General features: G+C 34.1%; 1 protein-coding gene across 6 annotated transcripts in view; it reads left to right on the forward strand.

Annotated features, from left to right (window-relative positions):
• Fas3 (fasciclin 3) overlaps nucleotides 1-23,542 on the forward strand; it is a 491,319-nt gene that overhangs the window by 453,497 nt on the left and 14,280 nt on the right. For 2 of the 6 annotated variants that reach the window (XM_074121337.1, XM_074121341.1), the window contains exons 7-9: nucleotides 717-858; nucleotides 3,481-3,507; nucleotides 13,278-13,391. In XM_074121337.1, the coding sequence (XP_073977438.1) occupies nucleotides 717-858; nucleotides 3,481-3,507; nucleotides 13,278-13,391 (283 nt within the window). Of the gene's footprint in view, nucleotides 1-716; nucleotides 859-3,480; nucleotides 3,508-13,277; nucleotides 13,392-19,684; nucleotides 19,724-23,542 lie in introns of all 6 variants that reach the window. The other 4 variants (XM_074121338.1, XM_074121342.1, XM_074121339.1 and 1 more) reach the window with 3 other exon arrangements.

Here is a 23,542-nt window from a genome sequence, read left to right on the forward strand (position 1 = left end):
ATTTTCTCTCCAGGTCTCCGCCCGAGGAAAGACTATGCGGAGGTTTCGAACTGTCTCATTGAAAGTAGTGCCACTTTTAGACACACTTCTTGAAGAGAGAATTCATGGTTAAAATCTCTTCAGCAAGTCCTCCATCGAAGAAACAAAATTTCCCCTTAACTCTTTGCTAAGGAGTAGACTTTCCCCTACAGTATCCGCAGCAAGTACCCGCAGAAAAATCCGTTTATCTTCTTCTGAAGAAACGACCTGTGTCATGCAGATGAAAACACCTAAGTGTATCTTCATGGCTCAGAAGAGGTTTCCCAACGCATCATTAATGTTTTTCTTTTTCAAAGTCTGTTTCAATCACCAGTAGGGCCTAATTTCACATAGTTTCCTTGATACAAATAATAGAATTCCTAAAAATAAATTTAAAATATTCAGTTATGGCTGTAATATGACTTGATTCATTTGTGTATAGAAATAGATATATCGATATTGACCAAGTAAAATCAAAAAATCGATCTGTTTGTAATAAAGGAGCAGTATACCAGACTATAGTTCCTTCTATCTTACAATGTAGGCTTTCTAAAAATCTATGGAATTACATCTTTTGTACCTAAAAGTTCCTCTGCTAATCCAAATATCACGCAGCCTCATTCTTCGCCTTACCTTACAATCATCACTCTCCGTCTTGAATAGAACTTGACTAAATTTTAAAGAGAATGTTGTTTCAGGGCTCCGGCTATTGGGAATCAGTGCTGATAATAAATCCTTTAGAAAAAGAAGACGTGGAAAGGGAGTATGTGTTGACAGCAACCAATACCTACGGTGAGCAAACCTACAAGGTGGCCATTTCTACAAATCCAGAACCAAGGAGTAAGTAGCAGGTTTAGATTAAATTTGAAACATGTGCATTGCAAATAAGAAGCATTCTATTGCTCTGCTTGTACGCTTATAATTTAAAAGCAAGGCTGCTTATGTCGAGTGGGTTGACATTCTTGCAGGAATAGCCATCTTACATTATCGCTATAGTAGGTTTTTTTTTTTAAATATTAAATTGATCTCAAACTTTAATGTAAGGAAAAAGGGTACAAATTAGCGAGAAAATTGGGAATTTAAAAAAATACGTGCTTATTGAGAACAATTAACTAATATTTAAACGCTTCTTATTCAACACTGTTTCGGGAGCTGCCGCAAAAGTAATTACCAACTTTAGTCAGTTAAAAAAAATAAAAAGAATTTTCTTATTCGAGGCGAATCTATGCTTATTTCCCTGTCCTCCAGAAGACTGAGATAAAGACAGTCTTCTGGTGCAGTGTTAACATAATGCAGGCTATTGAGCCTTAGGAATTACGCTCACTAGGGGGAATTCCATAAAGTGCGATGGGAACCGGCAATCTGGATGATCACTCGTTATGCCTAATGCCCTTCACGATATTCTGAAGAATGCCCATCTTCAAAGGAAGCCAGAGAAAGGGCGGGCAGTCGGCAGTTTGGTATTAAAACTTTCCCGATGCCAACAGAGGGTATATCCTCCACTATAGTTATCGGTCAGAGGAAGTCAGCTCGAAAAGAGAGACAAATTACGAAAGACATGCCGAAGCCTAAATTAATAAATGAATTCTTTCCTTTATTAATAAATAATGTATAATTAATCCTTTATTAATAAATAAATCTCCTTTTGCATCCGCCATTTCTTATCGCAAGATCTCCCTTAAATCAACTAGGTAATTGGGAACAGTTTAAATAATAAAAAACTTTATTTTTTCTTCATTAAAAATTATAAATAAAATCCACTCTAGATAGACAAGCAAGATCTCTTTAAAAACACTTTAAGTCATAAATTTGACAGTACCGGCAGCAGTCTCCCTTCATCATTGCTTTCTATTTTATTTAATTTCTTTATTATTTATATTATTCTGCATATATTCTAGCAAGATCCTGAACTTATCTGTCATAGTTACTCTCTCGCTCACTAGATTGCATGACCCGCTTCTTTGAAACTGTTTCCAACATTGGCTTTGCATTTAATGTTTCTTCAACGCTTATCTCTTAAAAGTTCACATTGTTGGTTTTATTGTTCGCCCGTCACATCAGCTTTAATCGTTCTGACTAAAATAAGATATAAATTTCAAGGAATATAGCGGCAAAAAAAAACAACGATTACGTGTTATATCGAGCGTTTAACGTGCCATAAATTAGTTCGCTACGCCATAATGAATCGTGACAAAAGTTGTGTCACGCGACGAATTAATGCAGTAGAATTACCTTAGATTTTGTTAGTTTGGTTCAATTTTATTATTATTATTATTCGGCAGCAGGTTATTACGTTTACATTTGCTGACGTAACCTTCCTTGTGAGCCATCCTGGAAACATTTTTTTTAAGTATTGAAGTGTTAAATCGTGATGGAAACGTGTTGCAGATCAATCTACCTCCCATGATATTTCAGTACCATCCCATACTTTGCAGTCATGTTATTATTTCCTTGTGGAATGGAGGAAGTCCCTTTGGGCACTTTAAAACACACCAAAACAAAAACCACAGACCGAGTCTAGGACAAACATCCCTATGTGGACCAAAGCCACGTTCAGTCTACACAAGCGAGCAAAGATCTAAATCTGTCCTGAGTTTCCTTCCCTTTCTCAGGAACACTGCAGCATGGATCCGATGTGAGACCCACCACGTGAAGTTGTCTCCTTAACCCCAGAGTCTAAGACAAGTTCGTGGGGAATATAGTATCATCATTCAATGGGAATGAAAAAAAAAAAACTGCCATTTCAGTCTAGAAAAATTTATTTTGCCGAGCTTTCGACCTAGAGACTAGGTCATCTTCAGGGGACCTATCATAGCCCAGGGGCATCTTCATAGTCCCTAGGTCGAAAGCTCGGCAAAATAAATTTTTCTAGACTGAAATGGCAGTTATTTTTTCAATCCCATTGAAACTATGAATCAGTCACCAAAAAGAATGAACAACAGTATCATCATATTATCCGTATTTATACAAACATTCATCGGAGATTTTTAGATTGCCGACCCCCCCCCCCCCTGAGCTTAGCCATGAATGTCAATGCTGTGAAGCCAGTTACTGCTAGAAATCAAGTCCAGAGACCCCGCTAACATAGCTACAATAATGATGGAGGATAAACGCCTAATTAGGCCAACCTGTCTGACTACCTCAACGTTTTCAGAAATCCCCTTAGATTACTGAACTAGCGTCCCACTTTCCGTGCCAAAATCCTTCAGATCCCTCTCTACATTTTGGACAGGGTGATGCACGGTGAATATTCTAAAAGTTTCTCTAATCTGTATTTTTGATTCTTTTAGAATTACCATTTTCTATTTCATGTCTTCTTTCTTATTTAGTTAATTTTTAATTTGCCTTGTATTTGCCTTGTTCCATGTTTGCAAGAACTGTGTTTTTGTGTTTTTAGACAAATTTAGGTCTATCTGAAGATCTATAATTTTAATTAACCCAGTTAATTAATTCTGTTTCTAGTTCTCATGGAGCGTATGATTAAGTTCAGTAAGTGTCAGCCATCTTTCTTTAACATGTAGATTAGCTCGATGCTAGTTGAAATTAAATTTATTGTTCTGAAAATTGTGAAAAATTACTGTTGCAATAAATTTGAAAATTTCACCTGAATTAACTGGCGCAAAAACCCACTGGATGTACCAGGACTGCTCAATGTACATCCTTCAGACATCTGTGCAGCGTTCATCCATCCAGTTTGTAGTTCCAAGTAGGTCTCGTACATCAGTGTCCACATTATTGGCGCATCTTGACTTCGGCCTCTTTCAACACCCGTTCGGCTGTCTTCTCTTCCATTCTTGGCTCCACCCATCCCAACTGTCCCAGCTTAATTAACCTTACCGAATCCATTTCCACATATAGGCAGTGTGTACAGATTCTCGATATTTACCTGCCCTGTGCGGGGCCTTATGAAATAGTGAGTAAATAGTTTCCTTTAAAAAAAAAAGCCAGGAAAAAGGAGCTTCTTTTGTCAGCTTTCTAGTTGTCCAGGTTTCTGGACCGTAGGTGAAATCTGTCGAGTCAGTATCATATCAAGATCCACCATCGTCCATCTTGTGATTCTCTTACCTATGGGCTTCAAGTTGATCAGCATCCCCCTGGTGTTTCTATTTTTTTTTTATTGATTTTCAAAAATTTAGCGGAAAAGAACTCCTTGAATGGAAATAACTCCTGAGAAATTGGATCACCATTTTTTAATGTGGTTTCCGTTTAGAAAATGTTATGGTGTCTTTGTTAATCTGTTTTAGATGTTAGAAGGAATAATTACATTTCATTGCTTCCATGACTTCAGACCATTTTTATGGATACAAAAAAAAAAGTAATGAAGCTTTAACTTTTCGAAAATGGTAAAAAAATCTGAAGGTAGAATATGATTTTTCCACCAGCCTTTCAGGTGTGGAACCCTTCCCCCCCTTCGTAGAGCCATTTCAATCTAGTACTTACACCCTGGATACATAAATTTAATAAATGTTGAAATTGGATCGTTTATTTTTGTGAAATAAATGGGTTTTGCTGAAAATAATCTACACAATATATTCAGCGAACGTATAAATGAAAATCACATACATATATTTCTGTTTTTGATGGAAAGCTTTTATTTAAAAAGTTTTCCACCATGACGTTTGGAGTTTTCTTTCTTCATGTGTGTTTAATAGAAATGTCTGCCGTTCTCTCACGCAAATCACAGATTCGCATGCCGTCACCAGTCAGCATCATTATCCATAAATTTGAATATAAATTATTGTTTTTTTTTTCTCTTATGCTAAATAAATTATAAATAACTTCTTTGAAATTACTAACTATTTAAGATTTTATAAAAATAAATATTTAGTTTAAGTAATATAGACAATGTATAATTATATTAAGGGCGCTGGAAGCCATAGCAGGGATAGAAGCTACTGGGAAGTATCCTTGGCTCCATCCCTGTAGGAATCTACCGCACTAATCACTTAGTTCAGTGCTTCGTAAACTTTTCTCAACCGCGACCCCACTTTTTAAAGTAAAAATTTCTTGTCGACCTCTTTATATCCTAACACCTAATGATTAGGCTATAAATCGATTTAAGGTCATATTTGGATTTGATTGTAGCTTATATATAAAAGCTTATATATGAAAAGATCAGGCTGTAACAACGCTAAATTTATCCTCGATTTTTTTAAACCAAAAAAAAATTGAAGTTTGTAAAAATGAAAAACCGTATATTAATTTTAGGATTTTAAATTATGAAAGCAATTAAAACATCAAATCAATATCACCACTTTTTAAAAATAAAAAACATAGATGTAATTTTTGTTTAAAAACCTTTTATTAAAATTCGCATCTGCAACAATAGTTGCAACAAGCGAATGTGATATTAATACGAGTATCAGGAATATGGATCGGAGAAGGCAGCCAGTAGTGCCACTTCATTATCGTGAATTTATTATATATCGTACTATACAGCTCTTATGAGGAGAGTAGATCGCGGGGAAATGTAAATTTAATTTTAAATTCTAACAAATAAACGTTTATTGTAAAACTAGAAAACCATAAAATATGTTTCATATTGAAATCATTCAATTATTTTTAATGAGAAAGATTTGCATGTTTACCTTTGCACAATAAATTAAATCTGGGATAAATATTCTTGTCCATAAACAGACAAGACAGACAACACACCAACCCATTAATAATGTAAAATATTACATTGTAATTTAGCCCTTAAGATGACCTAGACCGTAGGTCATCAAAAACAAAAATGAATTATTTTGGAAATTTATGAATGATTGTAGAATATGTTATATTTTAATTATGATGAGCCAAATTAGTGAGTGTGTAGTGTAAATTTTTATTGCATAAACTGATTCTTTATGAAATACCTACAGATGAAAAAATAGTGAAAAAATTCTAAACTTTTGTTTATGTAGAAAAAAAATGGCATTAAAAATCCTAATGGTGGAACGAACAAGGGTCTAGTGGGCGTGTATACTGGCCAATAGAATCGTAGGTAGGTGGGAGTAAACCACGCTCAGCTACACGCCCACATACCACTTCCATTATGACATTTTAGGCCTCCAATTCTTATCAAAAAAATACTCTAGAATTTTTTCACTATTTTTTCCTCCATAGGTATTTCATAAAGAATGAAATTATGCAAAAAAAAGAATAATTCATTTTGAGGATTTATATTACGGTTCACCACCAACTACGGTTTAAGAATGATTGTAGAATATGTTATATTTTAATTATGATCTGCCTAATTATGGTTTGGTTGAAGAATTTGGCCTGAATAAAACAGTTAAGTTAAAAATTTAATTAATTTTTGTAGTGTAAATTTTTATTACATAAACTGTGTCTTTATGAAATACCTACGGAGGAAAAAATAGTGAAAAAATTCTAAACTGTTGTTTTAGTAGACAAAAATGGCATTAAAAATCCTAATGGCGGAACGAACAAGGGTCTAGTGGGCGTGTATACTGGCCAATAGAATCGTAGGTAGGTGGGAGTAAACCACGCTCAGCTACACGCCCACATACCACTTCCATTATGACTTTTTAGGCCTCCAATTCTTATCAAAAAAATACTCTAGAATTTTTTCACTATTTTTTCCTCCATAGGTATTTCATAAAGAATGAAATTATGCAAAAAAAAGAATAATTTATTTTGAGGATTTATATTACTGCTCACCACCAACTACGGTTTAAGAATGATTGTAGAATATGTTATATTTTAATTATGATCTGCCTAATTATGGTTTGGTTGAAGAATTTGGCCTGAATAAAACAGTTAAGTTAAAAATTTAATTAATTTTTGTAGTGTAAATTTTTATTACATAAACTGATTCTTTATGAAATACCTACAGAGGAAAAAATAGTGAAAAAATTCTAAACTGTTGTTTTAGTAGACAAAAATAACTTTGAAAATCCTAATGGCGGAACGAACAAGGGTCTAGTGGGCGTGTATACTGGCCAATAGAATCGTAGGTAGGTGGGAGTAAACCACGCTCAGCTACACGCCCACATACCACTTCCATTATGACATTTTAGGCCTCCAATTCTTATCAAAAAAATACTCTAGAATTTTTTCACTATTTTTTCCTCCATAGGTATTTCATAAAGAATGAAATTATGCAAAAAAAAGAATAATTTATTTTGAGGATTTATATTACTGCTCACCACCAACTACGGTTTAAGAATGATTGTAGAATATGTTATATTTTAATTATGATCTGCCTAATTATGGTTTGGTTGAAGAATTTGGCCTGAATAAAACAGTTAAGTTAAAAATTTAATTAATTTTTGTAGTGTAAATTTTTATTACATAAACTGTGTCTTTATGAAATACCTACGGAGGAAAAAATAGTGAAAAAATTCTAAACTGTTGTTTTAGTAGACAAAAATGGCATTAAAAATCCTAATGGCGGAACGAACAAGGGTCTAGTGGGCGTGTATACTGGCCAATAGAATCGTAGGTAGGTGGGAGTAAACCACGCTCAGCTACACGCCCACATACCACTTCCATTATGACTTTTTAGGCCTCCAATTCTTATCAAAAAAATACTCTAGAATTTTTTCACTATTTTTTCCTCCATAGGTATTTCATAAAGAATGAAATTATGCAAAAAAAAGAATAATTTATTTTGAGGATTTATATTACTGCTCACCACCAACTACGGTTTAAGAATGATTGTAGAATATGTTATATTTTAATTATGATCTGCCTAATTATGGTTTGGTTGAAGAATTTGGCCTGAATAAAACAGTTAAGTTAAAAATTTAATTAATTTTTGTAGTGTAAATTTTTATTACATAAACTGATTCTTTATGAAATACCTACAGAGGAAAAAATAGTGAAAAAATTCTAAACTGTTGTTTTAGTAGACAAAAATAACTTTGAAAATCCTAATGGCGGAACGAACAAGGGTCTAGTGGGCGTGTATACTGGCCAATAGAATCGTAGGTAGGTGGGAGTAAACCACGCTCAGCTACACGCCCACATACCACTTCCATTATGACATTTTAGGCCTCCAATTCTTATCAAAAAAATACTCTAGAATTTTTTCACTATTTTTTCCTCCATAGGTATTTCATAAAGAATGAAATTATGCAAAAAAAAGAATAATTCATTTTGAGGATTTAGGGTGAAGGGACCAGTAATTGACTGGGCACCAGTAATTGACATACCAGAAATAAACTTGTATTATAAGGGATATGAGCCGTTTTCAGTGGTGATTCTTTCAATTTCGTTATTGAGAAGCCTTTGGGCAGCAGTTCCAGAAAAATATTAATTATTGGAAGGTTCCTTGGTATCAGTGGAAAGTTATTTGTGTTAAAAGTTCAAAATCAAGGTAAAAAACAAGCCGTTGCTAAGGAGGATTGATAAGAAAATAATTTTCCTTTTTTCTTATTTTTCGTTTATTAGTTCATATATTCGTGTGGTTATCAATGTTCTGTTATAATTAGTATTACTTGTAGATTTCATTTATGTAGTTTTTTTCTTAATTATAAGAAGCATTGAGGTTTAAAATGGGGCTGTCAATCACTGGTCCTTGAAACGGCAATCTGCCCAGTAATTGACATACATGTCAATTACTAGTTCTACAGCTTTTTTGTTTGAGACCAGTGATTGACTTCCTGGGAAAATGGTAAGATAGGTTGATAAATTTTATTATAATTAAAAATTCAATCATTGTAAAATAAAATCATTGATAAAAATCGGCAAAATAAATAGTAAAACTTCCAACAAAATATGTTTAAATTAATGAATTAGCAAATGTACGCCTTATTTCAAGAGGGCATGCAGAATGATTATTCTGTAGAGAACAACAATGTATGAACAACAAACTGGAATAATCGTGATCGCCGAACAGCTTCACGAGGCCTACGTGACTAATAAAAACGACGCCCACTTATCGGAGTTGGAAAATCTCTCATTCTCCCTCAGTTTTGGGTCCTAGCCACATGACAAAGAAGAAAGCGAGGAAATGGCTAAACCATAGAATTCCATCAAAGGAAACGGCCAGAGGAAAAATGAAGCTCCCTCAAGAGAAGTACCAGGTGCGAAATCAAACATACGAGTACGTGGAGAGTTGGTGACTTTGTGATGTTACACAATAATAACATAAAAAAGATTGTAAGATCTATTGTACTTACTAATTGACAGACATGTTGACCGAAGACGAATATATAGCATCCCATAGGCTAAATAGGCTAAACTGTATTAAAAAAAAATGAAATCGGTATGAAAACCATTTTTAATCCCCAAAGACATGAAGGTTGGATCGCCCTGTACTACTTTATGGAGAACGTTACCAATTTAATAAAACCGTTGATTTGTGAGGTTTTCAAATGGCTTGTGATTTCAAGTGGCTAATTATCAATTACGTAAGATATATTATGATGTTCATTTCCTATGTATTCCGAAAGAATGTTTTGTTTTTTCATTCATTTTTTCTTTTATGGTGTGCCTATTTTAGTAACACATATTTTTGTCAATTGGTTACCTAGTTATGTGAATATCAGTGGTTTATTTGTAGGCATGTGTATTTTAATACCTATCCTTTCCAAGTTAAAGAGTCAATAACAGATATATATTTTTTAATCTAGTTTTTTTTTCATTGACGTTTCATTTATTTATTACTGTTATAAGTGCGAATGCTTACAACCTGTGGCGGGACGCGATGAACGTGCACACAATGTATAATATACATGTGCCCAAGAGGTAACTCAGTAATAATAAACAATAAAATACTGAATAGATGCAGAAAGTAAGAATGGATTACATTCAGATAGTTTGGTTTCGAAGCAAATGACACTGGCAGCACAGATTGTGGAAAATATTAGCGAAGCGCTCCAAAAGAAGGGAAGCGTAGGAGAAATTTGGTTCACTAGAAAGCACCAACAACTCGAACACAAAGTCGCGTAGTTGCGATCGGTAGCAGCGTTATAGGCGGAATGAATAAAACAAGGATGTGACCACATAGTCTAATCGGAAGTAGAGTTTGGTAAAGTGAGAACCAAAAAAGTTCCCAAAAAAAAAGGTTTAAGTAACAAAATATTTAGCGGAAACTTGAAAGGATAAGAGAGCGGAAGGGTTGAGAGAAAGAGATAAAAGCGAGCCGACAGACATTGTGTACGATCTAACAAGTATGTTAGCTAATATCTGCTTGGTACTATTGAAAGAAAGGGCTGTTCTTCAAATTACCTGTCTTGGATTGGACTTAATTAAAACTGTCCGGTAGGACAGTTGTGTAAGGGTTGATCGTCAAAAACTGCATAAAAAAGAGTAACGTTGAAAAAATATTAGATTATTTAGGTTTGCCTATTTAAAAACTGATTGTAATTAATTATGAATAAGACCGATTTTTGTTATAAATCCAATTGATTTAGGTGATTTAAGTGATTTATTTAGATTTAAAAGTGATTTTGAATGCATACCTTATGTCGTTTCATGAATATATTTGTATGTCAATTACTGGTCCCACCCCATGTCAAACACTGGTTCCACCGAAAATTCGGTATGTCAATTACTGGGTCATTGACATATTTTCAAAAAAAATTATTTTTGGTTGACATAAAGATCGAATTTACTGCTTTTAAAATATTAATAAAATAAAATACATCCTACTGGAGCGGTACAATTTTACAACCTACACCTGGAGCCAAAATAACGGAAGTTATTCTATCTTAAACTCGAATTTTTTCTTAAGCAGTCAATTACTGGTCCCTTCACCCTATATTACGGTTCACCACCAACTACGGTTTAAGAATGATTGTAGAATATGTTATATTTTAATTATGATCTGCCTAATTATGGTTTGGTTGAAGAATTTGGCCTGAATAAAACAGTTAAGTTAAAAATTTAATTAATTTTTGTAGTGTAAATTTTTATTACATAAACTGATTCTTTATGAAATACCTACAGAGGAAAAAATAGTGAAAAAATTCTAAACTGTTGTTTTAGTAGACAAAAATAACTTTGAAAATCCTAATGGCGGAACGAACAAGGGTCTAGTGGGCGTGTATACTGGCCAATAGAATCGTAGGTAGGTGGGAGTAAACCACGCTCAGCTACACGCCCACATACCACTTCCATTATGACATTTTAGGCCTCCAATTCTTATCAAAAAAATACTCTAGAATTTTTTCACTATTTTTTCCTCCATAGGTATTTCATAAAGAATGAAATTATGCAAAAAAAAGAATAATTCATTTTGAGGATTTATATTACGGTTCACCACCAACTACGGTTTAAGAATGATTGTAGAATATGTTATATTTTAATTATGATCTGCCTAATTATGGTTTGGTTGAAGAATTTGGCCTGAATAAAACAGTTAAGTTAAAAATTTAATTAATTTTTGTAGTGTAAATTTTTATTACATAAACTGATTCTTTATGAAATACCTACAGAGGAAAAAATAGTGAAAAAATTCTAAACTGTTGTTTTAGTAGACAAAAATAACTTTGAAAATCCTAATGGCGGAACGAACAAGGGTCTAGTGGGCGTGTATACTGGCCAATAGAATCGTAGGTAGGTGGGAGTAAACCACGCTCAGCTACACGCCCACATACCACTTCCATTATGACATTTTAGGCCTCCAATTCTTATCAAAAAAATACTCTAGAATTTTTTCACTATTTTTTCCTCCATAGGTATTTCATAAAGAATGAAATTATGCAAAAAAAAGAATAATTCATTTTGAGGATTTATATTACGGTTCACCACCAACTACGGTTTAAGAATGATTGTAGAATATGTTATATTTTAATTATGATCTGCCTAATTATGGTTTGGTTGAAGAATTTGGCCTGAATAAAACAGTTAAGTTAAAAATTTAATTAATTTTTGTAGTGTAAATTTTTATTACATAAACTGATTCTTTATGAAATACCTACAGAGGAAAAAATAGTGAAAAAATTCTAAACTGTTGTTTTAGTAGACAAAAATAACTTTGAAAATCCTAATGGCGGAACGAACAAGGGTCTAGTGGGCGTGTATACTGGCCAATAGAATCGTAGGTAGGTGGGAGTAAACCACGCTCAGCTACACGCCCACATACCACTTCCATTATGACATTTTAGGCCTCCAATTCTTATCAAAAAAATACTCTAGAATTTTTTCACTATTTTTTCCTCCATAGGTATTTCATAAAGAATGAAATTATGCAAAAAAAAGAATAATTCATTTTGAGGATTTATATTACGGTTCACCACCAACTACGGTTTAAGAATGATTGTAGAATATGTTATATTTTAATTATGATCTGCCTAATTATGGTTTGGTTGAAGAATTTGGCCTGAATAAAACAGTTAAGTTAAAAATTTAATTAATTTTTGTAGTGTAAATTTTTATTACATAAACTGTGTCTTTATGAAATACCTACGGAGGAAAAAATAGTGAAAAAATTCTAAACTGTTGTTTTAGTAGACAAAAATGACTTTGAAAATCCTAATGGCGGGACGAACAAGGGTCTAGTGGGCGTGTATACTGGCCAATAGAATCGTAGGTAGGTGGGAGTAAACCACGCTCAGCTACACGCCCACATACCACTTCCATTATGACTTTTTAGGCCTCCAATTCTTATCAAAAAAATACTCTAGAATTTTTTCACTATTTTTTCATAAAGAATGAAACAGTTGAGTTAAAAATTACCTTAATTTTTGTAGTGAATATTTTTATTGCTTCATTGCAATCTACCATGCTTTTGGGTTTACAAATAAAAGCCACTAGCACTAAGCTGTTTCCAGAGATAACAACTGGGTAATGTCCCAGCTGATTTTGTAAAGTAAAATACTGTTTATAAGTCCAACTATGAAATTAGGTGTCGAGGATGGTGGCGACTAGAAAACATATAAATCTTATAAATTCTCATATTTAACATTAAAAAGCCATCCAAGACCTAGGACCGGGGAATCGAACCTATTGCTACTTCTTATAGTTTTGCGTGCCTCACCTCTACAACCACTCGGCTACCGTGGCGTCTGTAATCTTTTGCTATCATTTTCCCCGTTGTCCAACTATACCATATTCCAAGAAAGTCCTGCTCTACTTCCAGACTTTTGGTGAGGATGAGCTGTATCAGTGGTGGTGGCCCCCTGTAGATCTTTACATCAGATTAGATTAATATCTAAAAGATATTAAATCCACTTTTAAAAGTTCGTTTTTTTTTTTTTTTTTCATTATATACTGAAACACTTACCAAGTAGTTTGGTTTCAAAAATGCTAACTTACGCATACCAGTAATGGATTTATTAACTATAACTTATATTGTATATTTTCAGTGTTGGAATTAGGTGCAGGCACGATAGTTGGTATTGTCGTGGCCATACTACTCATATTGATCATAACGTCGATACTGGTTTTTGCAAGAGCCAAAGGACGATGGTGTTTTGCAGGTTAGTACTTTTGATTTAAATTAAAATTATAATAAATTATCTCATTAAAATTATCTTTTTATAAAAAGAATAAATTATCTGAAATCAATAAATAAATAAGTTATTGATTTTTATAAATATAATTTTGTGCATGCTATTGATTTTATTTTTGATTTATTATTGGTACTTTAAGTATTTTTTTTACTACTTAATAAGTGGTTAAAATTTGGTGTGATATTTGTTTTTATATTTATTTATTTATTTTTGTAAAAATTGTCTTCTTTGGTGATGTCCTTTTATCCTTAAAGCCTGCCTTTTAATTTATTTATTTTTATTTTATTTCGCCATTAGTAACAGGGTTCTTTTTATTTATTTTTTTATTTATTATTACAATTTATTATTTTTTTTCTTTGAAAATAAATTAATATATTGTATGTTGTTTTATTGCATCAGGCAACAAAGGCACCACAACTACCCAAAGAGACTAAAAAGGCAAGTTTAGATACCCAGAAAAAAAAATAAATAAATAAAAAGCATTTTTTAAAAAAGATTTTAGAATTCTGAATGTTTCATTTTAAATTTTTTATTTAAATAATTACATACCTCTTCTTTTTTATTTATTATAAATATAATAAAGATTTTTTAGAAAACCCTATGTTACAAAATGGCAAACATTTTCTGCTCCCTTAAAAGATAGTCTAGTGCTAGAATAGTTTTCTTTTATTTTTCAGTTTTATCTTTTACATTTAATTTTATTGTATCTCCTTTGTTTGTTTACATTTGAATCTTGCTCCCCATATGCACTTCTATAAATAAATATTATTATTATTAAATTTAAAACGAACAGTATTAAAGTTTTGTTGTAGTTTGTTATCATCTGTAGTTACTATATTTCTTTGCTTTCCCTTTTGAATGCAAATCTTCTCTTAGTTTTTATCATTCTTGTAAATAGTTTAAAACTATATTTAGATAGTATTTTAATGTAGTAATTTGCTGAGTCACTAGTTCTTTTAAAATAATAGGACTTTTATTATTATTAATATAATAATACTCTTATTACTACTACTACTATTGGCGCTACAGCCTTGGCCTCCTCAATCCGCTTCCGCCAGTCCTCCCTATCCATTGCGGCATCCTTCCAACTCACCTCACACCTAGCAGGTCTCTGACATCCACGCCTACCCCATCATTCTCTCAATTTAGGTCAGCCCCACTCTCCTGATCCTATGTACATCTTCTTGCAGAAGCCGTTTTGAGTGTTTTCCAAATCAGACATCCTTGCCACATGGCCTGCCAAAGTCTAATTACCTTTACGATCTCTGCTTCCTGGAATAGATGCTGTAGTTCCTGATTCTTTCTTCTTCTCCAGTAATATAATAATACTCTTAAAAGATAACCAAATCACGAGAGGTTCTGTTATTTTAGGGAATATTTAATATTTATTTTTCTTACAGCCTCCACCACAAAATCATTTCGAGTGTTAGGCCGTCTTTAATCAACTTTTACTGGTTATTTAACTGTTCTCGTTACTACGAGAAGTTGTCATATTGTTACTCTAATGGCGTCACATCTTTGCAATGTTAAGGAGGTACAGTTTTTTTTTAAGTTTTGTCACCAGTTCTTGGTAATTTCTTAATTTTTGGTTGCCATAGTAGAGTTTATACAACCGTAATTTTGGATTGGATTGATTCTATTGAATGGCGTTGTTTCTGGGGTGGATTTCCTCTGTATTGAGCGGAAATGATTGTGTTAAGGTTATTAACCTTAGAAAAGGGATGATTAACTACGCTTGTAAAGCTAACGTCATTAGACCATATTCTGATGCATTATTACAAATACCGGGCGAACTAAATTGAAGACTAAATTATTACTATAAGTTAAACATGAATAGTGGAAGACGGACGATAGTGTCTTCGAGTGGGTGGTTAGACGCGATGGTGCAGTCTTGTCTTCTTCGCTGCTGTTCCTGGCTAGGCGATTCTACTTCTTATCCCACACTAGACGGCGGGCAGCTGGTTGTATCACTACCTTATATCCCCTTCTAAATGAATTTTTCAGCTCTTACAATTTTGTAGGTCATAGGTAAGAGGCTTTGATCTGTTGATGATAGAAGACAATAAACTCTGTTGACCAGATCTAGATTGCCGGGACCAGACCATCCAGCAATCTGACGTGTCTTGAGTTGTGTGTTACCATACTTCTGCGATGAAGACTGTACGATCCAGTCAACTGTATATCGGCCGCCCTCTAGGAATAGGGCAAGGACATCCTAGGGGAGTTCTTTCTACTTTCACTTTCCCCGCCAGAAAGAGAGGATTCGTGCAAATTTCCTTTTTCGTGTTTTCACAGGAAATATAAGATGAAAAAGGTTTTTTTTTACAAAATTAGGTGTGTCGTCAGTGTGCGCATGTCAGTAAAATTGAAAAGCGGAGGAACAGATTAATGGGTTTTCAGTTTTTCGCTATTTCCATCAACGGCTTTGACCACCTAAACGCTTTTCATACCTTTTTAAAACGTTTTACCGGGAAAAGATCTTTAAAGGAAAACCCTGAGGAATCTATGAGCTTCAGAATCCGGACTTTTTCAAGTGTTACGGGCCTGTTAGTGCCCACAACTTGAGAGGGAACCCTTCTTCAAATCAAGCAGCATCTCATTTATAATTAATTTCCCTTTCGTAACCCTGTATTTCTTTCGTTTAGTTTTTCCTCTTTCATCATTCATTCAATTCACTTTCATGACTTTTTTATTTATTTAAGGAAAAACTTGACTTTTCTCCATATTTACTTTGTGTCGGAGAGGTTGGTTACATCTAGGACTTTTTCTTCATCGCAGGCGGGAAACTGTCCACTCAGCTGAGATTGCCATACACCCCCGTCCCGTCTGCACAGCCATGTTTTTAATATTGTTTTTCTATTGAAATTCGATGACAGAAGAATCGATTTGTTTGAACCTTGTATTTATTTTTTATTTCGCTCAGAATAAATATTTAATTGAACATCTTAAACCAAAATGTGAAAGGTGCACACGATTGTTTCTCTTAGTACTGTGACTTGAGCTTGTAAGGTTAAGGTCGAAACCCATCTAGCGGAAGTGCGACTATAAAATGGTAAATCGTACCGGAAGAGAATTGAGCCGATCGGTGCGACGGTCAAGTTCTATTGTAACTCCTTCGGAATAGCTTACATCTCATTAGCGGACCCAGTGCTCGTGAGCAAGCCACCCAAAGCCGCTTATTGCTCATTGTCGGGGCCGTTTCAACTTGAAGACAGAGGATGCTGGAGTTCTATAGCGTTTTGTCATCTTTAATCAAACATTAAACTTGAAATAATGAAATAAGCTAAGACCTAGTCTCTTCTCAGCCGGCAGTATTTTGTTTGCATTTCCTCAGTAACCTGCATAATCTGCATTACCTCATGATCCTGCCCTTGTCTTTGGTCGTCGATACATCGATGCAGCGGAAAAGTTATTCCAGTTCCGGTTTTATAGAACAGTCCCGGATCCAACGCATCAAACAACGGATCCAAGTCGATGCTAAACAGATGGAATGGCTGGACTTAGTTTTTGAAAAGTGGCCTAGAACGTACAACCATAATAAATGATTTGGACTTAGTTTTTGAAAAGTGGCCCAGAACGTACAACTTCCTACTACTCGCCCCCTTTAGATGCAGTTAGGACCCCGAATCACTTTCTTAGTTTTTCCCAATGGCTTCGGGGAAAAAAAAAGTTTTCCTCATACTTCCGAATCATTTTCACCACCATGGGAAGAAACATTCATAGCATTGATGGGACACCAAGTTTCTTTAAAATCGATGAAACGTCCGTCTCCTTCATTTGGATTGGGTTTTCTCTTAATTTTGAGAAAATGAGAAAATAGACTATTAAGTGTTTGACAAATAGCCTCTCTTTCATTGATGACCTAATGAACGAATTATGCCGGAAGGTGTTTAATACGTCACTGAATATTCGACCAGATCTGTCTGTGAAACCGTTTTATATTGACCTCTCTTTTATTTACCTTTTTGGTCGTTAATTAGGTTCAAAATAAATAATTGATTCCAGTGAATTTATTACCATCCATTATTATCCCTGGGATATCCATTCATCCGGCCAGTGAATCCATCTATTGTATTTATCCACCTTCAACTCTTAATGAATTATTCATGGATTTTTTTTTTTTTTTTGTGACAACCTCGAATAAATAATTTTTTATCTCCATTTTCAGTAGTGAGACGTTATTTTATTTTTTGTTCTTTTTGTTTGTTCTTTGTATTTACTTTGTTCTCGCAATTCCAAAAATAAATTAATTAATGTGAGCACAGACTACGGCGTCCAACTTTGTGGACAGTATTTTACGAGCGAGGGAACGCCCAGGTGTAACTCTAGCCGTCTGTCTGCACGTGTTTGTTGCGCCCCCCTCTCAATCCAACCTTCTGAAATTGTTTACAAGAAACTAAACTGTGCAGTGAACCACTCACACGACCATCTTCATAGTACCACCTCAAAATGCCCCAAAACGAATATTCTCATACAATTATTCAATTAAGAAGGCATTTCCGCCCCCCCCCAAAAAAAATAAAATAAAATCTCAGAAAATTGAAAAAATCTGAGATACTTTTTGGTATTTCCTACTTCAGAATTTGATCAAAACATTTAGCCTCCCTTTTTTTATACTATAAAATACGCCGAGTCGTACATTATACTGAAATGGTACTTTAGAGGGAAGAATACCCCCACACACGTTCTCCCAAGAATCCCTTTAATCCAAAATTCTTCCTTGGGCAAAATTTCCCCAAGAGATTTATATGTCGCTAGGTTGCTGGCAGATCGCTAACTTGCAACCACCTGGTTATAGTCCAATCTAAAAAGAATTTCCGGTTTCCCGCAATGCTTAGGGTTTCCAAATACACACACACACACAGACCACTTTCAAGGACTCAAAGGACCTCAAAATCTGGTGGAAATTAGATGTAGAAAATTCGACATGATTTGGCCTAGTAAAAGAAAAAGGAAATTAGGGTTATATATAAATACATAGTATTTAACAAGGTTAAATTAAATTTCAAGGTTATCAAATGTCACTCTTACAATCGTAAGCTCTAGCAAGTTTTTGTAACCGTAAGTTTAGTTGCTGATTTCTGCAAGTGCAACATCAGTTTCTCAGTTTCTATCCTCTGATTGCATCCATGATCGAAAACTTTGGAATCGACATTTGTACGTAACCCGGAACTACTTGAATTTTCAAACTCCCTTGCGAGGCCGTGCAACAGGATGTTTGTTTTCCATGCAAAAACTTAAGTTTCGACAATTCTGCAAGATAGGGAATAAATTTCTGGTGTGTTATTACTAAGAAAGGATGACAAATTCATCTCAGATGGTTCCACCTCTCCAATAACTTTTGTTCTCATTATCGAAAGATTTCCAATGATGGCAAGCCACCACTGGGCAGAGACAGGCGAAGGAGTTTATTAAAGGCTATTCGCCGAGGCTGACTGCAGAATTAATCCGTCAAGGCGGTGGGGCTATCAGAATGATTGTAGGCCTATTAACTGACCACTGCAGACTCAGAAAACACATGCATCGCATGGGCCTGGCAGATGATAGCCTCTGTAGGTTCTGTCAGGAAGAGGAGGAAACGGCACTACATGTGTTGTGTCAGTGTGAGGGGCTCGTGTGGCTAAGGATGTTACTTCTCGGGGAGGAAAAACCAAGGCCTGTGAGCTTTACCCAAGAGTCGCTCTCCAGCATTAAGAGTCTAATTAAAAGGACAGGTCTGGAGGGTGAGCTTTAAAGTTAGGGGAGCCACAATAGACCCAAAGGGGTCGCAGTGGCGTAGGCCCTGAGGCCGCCCTAGTCTAATCTAATCTAATAGTGCATCAAAAAGCCAATAGATCGTGCTGGTACCATTCTTACCGCTTTTCCTTCCATCTTCAGCAGGTTTTTACTTCTTGTAAAATAAAATGGAGCTCCTCTATTTGGTTTGCTTGCCATTCTCTCTCTTACTTCATAATTCCCTGCTTGCTGTCCGCAGTTCAGATTTTGGGACACTTACAATTGGGTTCATCCACTACTAAATCTATCATCACCTGAAAAAATAAATCGTTTCAAAATAAAAGTGGCTTTTTCTTTATTTAACTATATTTTCAATTTTAGTTTATTTATTTGAATTTTATTATTTGCTTTAGTTTATTTATTTGAATTTTATTATTTGCTTTAGTTTATTTATTTGAATTTTTATTTTTGTTGATAATACAAATTTATAAAATAAACCAAAAAAATGTTTGTTATTCTAATCAATAATGTTTTCTGCTCAATAGCAAACAGTAGGTGTAACACGAAATACACCTGTGTCGCAGGTATATCAAAAAATTATCATTTTTGTCTTTTTTTTAAAAAATTTGTTTGGATTTTTTTTTTGTTTTTTTAATGGGTTTTTTTCATTAAAACCATTCAGAGTGCACAATTTGTGTATTGTTGCCGCCATTAAACACCGCCATATTATTTTTTAATTTTTTTATTTTGTTTTAATTAATTTAATTAATTAATTTTAGGATTCATTTAATTATTTTTTAAATAAAATCGCTTTCATTTGTACACAATTAATGAGTTTTTTTTTTTTGAACGCACTAGTATTTCATACGTAATTGTTTTTGCTAAAAGTTTTGACGCTAAATAAGCACCTACAATCAGAAAAATATTTAATTAGAATAAATACAAAATTAATTAAACCATTCTTAAGTAGGCACATAATTAATAAATATTAATTAAATAAATAGGTACTTTATTAATTTCATTAATTTATAATAGCTTTTAATTTTAATTATACATCCGAAATTTTAGGCATCCTAATTGTAAATTGCATGCTTTGTTTATTTCTTTGGCTTTTTGCACAATATTTTTTCCCCCCCTTTGCATGTGTTTACACGTCATATATTTATTTTTCTACATTTCTTGTAAATTACTTTATTATGTTTACAAATTTTCCAGCCAAGTCGCTTTAATCTTCTTTGTTTTCAAATTAAATTAAAATTTCTAGATAATATTTTGAATACACTTTTTGTTGGATGTCTTAGAAAGAAAAAGAAAAACTATTAAGAAATGTTTCGGTAAGGATCGGTGTGAGTTTATTTAAAGTTAGGCCGCTTTTTCTTGCTATCAGCTGTAAGTTCTATGATTTAAGTTAATTTTCCCCCTCTACCATTTGGTTATAAGAACTCAACCATCCCAGTAACTTATCTTATACCACTGAAAATGTAGGTTCGCAGTAATGGATGAAATCAAAGATATGTTCTACGACTACCAACGAAGTAAAACTCAGAAGCGATCGTCAGAAGCATGTTCAATGTTCTAGCCATGAATTACCTGTTTTGCTTTTAGGCGACTTGCTCGTTGAATGTTCCATAATCAAGGAGTGTTCCACTAAGCTAGACTAGGAGTAAGTAGCCTCTTGTCTGTCCGACCATTTCCTGTACTCCTGATCGAACTCAAAGCGGTAAAGCGAGGAGACTCCTCCTGATCGATCTCAAGGTCATGGAGGAATAGTGGAGCATCATCATCACCTTGGACATTCTGAAAAACCTTGTTGCAAGATGTAAAAGTTCCCTAGTTCTGTTGGGGTTTCGAATATTTTTTATGTTAAGAGTTTCCTTAATTGTCTTTCTGTGAAAATGTTGTATTTGGAATGTCGTTCTTCTTGGTGCAGTGGAATGTGTCTACTACATCCATTTCGCATATCTTGTTCTTCTACTTTTGATTATAATTTCCGCTTTGAGACTCCAACCAATTACAGGAGTTCCCTGATTAAAGCTGTCGTAGTGACAGTGGTTGACTAAGATTAGGGCATGTTAAATGGAGGAAAATTGAGTTACCCAAGGAAATGTGGGTAATCCCAGTTTGAGATTAACGTGTTCCTGGGGATTAAAGCGACTGATATGCTCTCTCTGTGCCTCTGAAATCATCTACAGCGAATTGTTCTACCAATTAATTGCAAATAAATGACTAGAATACTTTCCGTTTTCATGAGGAAATGCTTTTCACTTCCGCTGTCTGTTTTCCTCTCCCCCCCTACACCAAATTGCATTTATAATAATTCTGCTGCACCTTTTCTGCAGTTTGTATTCTTTATTTAATTTTTTATCACAACAATTTTGCTGGATGAATATTTTTTTTTTATTATTGAAGTCTATTTATACAATTTGCTGACAAACGATTCTCACAAAAATGTATGTATAATACTTCTTGCCCGATTAGTTAGTAATAAAAGAAGGAAAAGGTCAAAGTTTATACATATCTCTCTTTCTTTGTCAATCGAGTTTGTTTAGAATTTGCTGACCGCCATGTTTGAATGACTGTAAATACGTACTATAGATAGTATAAATATAAACAGACCCGTTTTGGGGCTTTGCGATCATCACGACATCTATTGACGAACATGGGGAGCTGATCCCTTTAAATAATAAATAAATAAATACTGGGAACTCTTTACTTTTAATTGTTTGTTACACTGTTTAACTTCCGACTATTTATAAACAAACTAGAATTTTTTTTTTCGCAACACATATTTTCCTGTTATAAGAAAACGTTACATAGAATAAGATCTATAAGAGAAGTTGAAGGTACTGAAGGCATTGAAGTGGCAATAAACCTAAAGTGACAGCTTCCCTTTATGGAGCCCTTTTTAAACCAATTTTCCTGGAAGAAAAACTAAATGAAAAACTGCTACTTCCACTCAACTTTCCCTCGCCGCAATTTACATCGAGAATTTTGTTTTCTTTACTTTTCTTTTTTTTTAAAGTAAAATTTTTATATTTTTTAACATCTATAAAGTAATCAAGTAATATTAAGGGCTGCTGGAAAATTTCAACTCTGAATCAAATCTGTTCACCGACTTTTCACAGTAGTTTATTTTTCTTTTTTTAAAAATCTTTTATTGTAATTTACCACTGCAATAGTTGTTGCTACAAGCAAATATGGTGAAAGAGAAAAGAAATAGAAGAAAATCATGAGTGGAGAAGGCACCCAGTGGTGCCACTCCAGTAACGTGCTTTGCTCTCACGATAAGAGAAGATCGCGGGGCCATCTTCTCTTCAATCTCCTTAGAGAGGATTACCTGGTAGAGAGGTGTTCTATGAGAGGGTTAGGATGAGCTGCTGTAGAGGAATAATGAATTTGAGAAAACGAGTGTTAGCAAGATCTGTAATGAAAGGGATTTTTGAAGGATCATTATGGATAGTGAGGTTAGATACAATAGAACGGAGCGTTAAGAAGTTTTCTGAAGTATTTTTGAATGTAATGTCTGGGGAGGCGTAGAGAGAGTTGGAACGCTTAGTCGATCCCCCATACTTCGATGCCGTATGACCAAATAGGTCGCAGTAACAGCTAGATATAAGAGTCTTTGATATGTAGGTTAAGTTTCGAACGTTTGTCAAGAGTAGTCTGGCGAGAAGTTTTGGGCTAGTTTCTTGTCTTTTCCAGTCTAGTATGGGGGGATTCCATGCCAACCGTTTGCTTCAAGGTACAGTCCAAGGTAGCGTACTTTTTGTCCACAGTTGGTGCAGGAGTTTGGTTCAAGATGATCTTTAAAAAAAAAAAAAGGTTTTCGCAATTGGCCCTAAAGATATTTATTAAATTTGGGATTGTGCGCCGTTACCATCACTTTTATTAGAAAGAATTTTAAGCAGTTTAGGAAGCGGGGCTTGTTGTTGTGCACTCCCCTAAGTTACTCCCCTCTGTATATCCCTACTTTCATCCCATTACGGCACTTCTCCATTATTTTTTTTTAAGTGATAAAATTCACAGCTCCAACAGGTGGTAAATTCAGCTTTAGTTTTCCCATTCTGGTTTTTTGATAAACCAGAGAGAACAACAGCCTTTTAGAACAAACTATTTGATAATGATAATTCTCACATTCTCTAACGAACAAAACTATTTATCAAATGGAATAAAACTTGTGTTATTAGATTTCAGAAAGAAGGATAATAAAAGACCGCGTGGATTATTCAGGGCCATTAAGTCCCAATTAAATTGCTTTCCTTGCTTTATTGCAGCCTCCGGTCTTAAATATATTATTAATTCTGTCAGTCCCATTAAACAAATTAATAGGTCATTTTCTTACTTCATTATTCCTTATATCCAATTTAGGTTAGTGTTTTGGTTTGTTCCTTTTTATTTCAAAA

Source organism: Rhodnius prolixus, unplaced genomic scaffold (assembly GCF_049639745.1).
Source record: "Rhodnius prolixus isolate KJV_2025 unplaced genomic scaffold, Rpr scaffold_8, whole genome shotgun sequence".
Classification (NCBI taxonomy): domain Eukaryota; kingdom Metazoa; phylum Arthropoda; class Insecta; order Hemiptera; family Reduviidae; genus Rhodnius; species Rhodnius prolixus.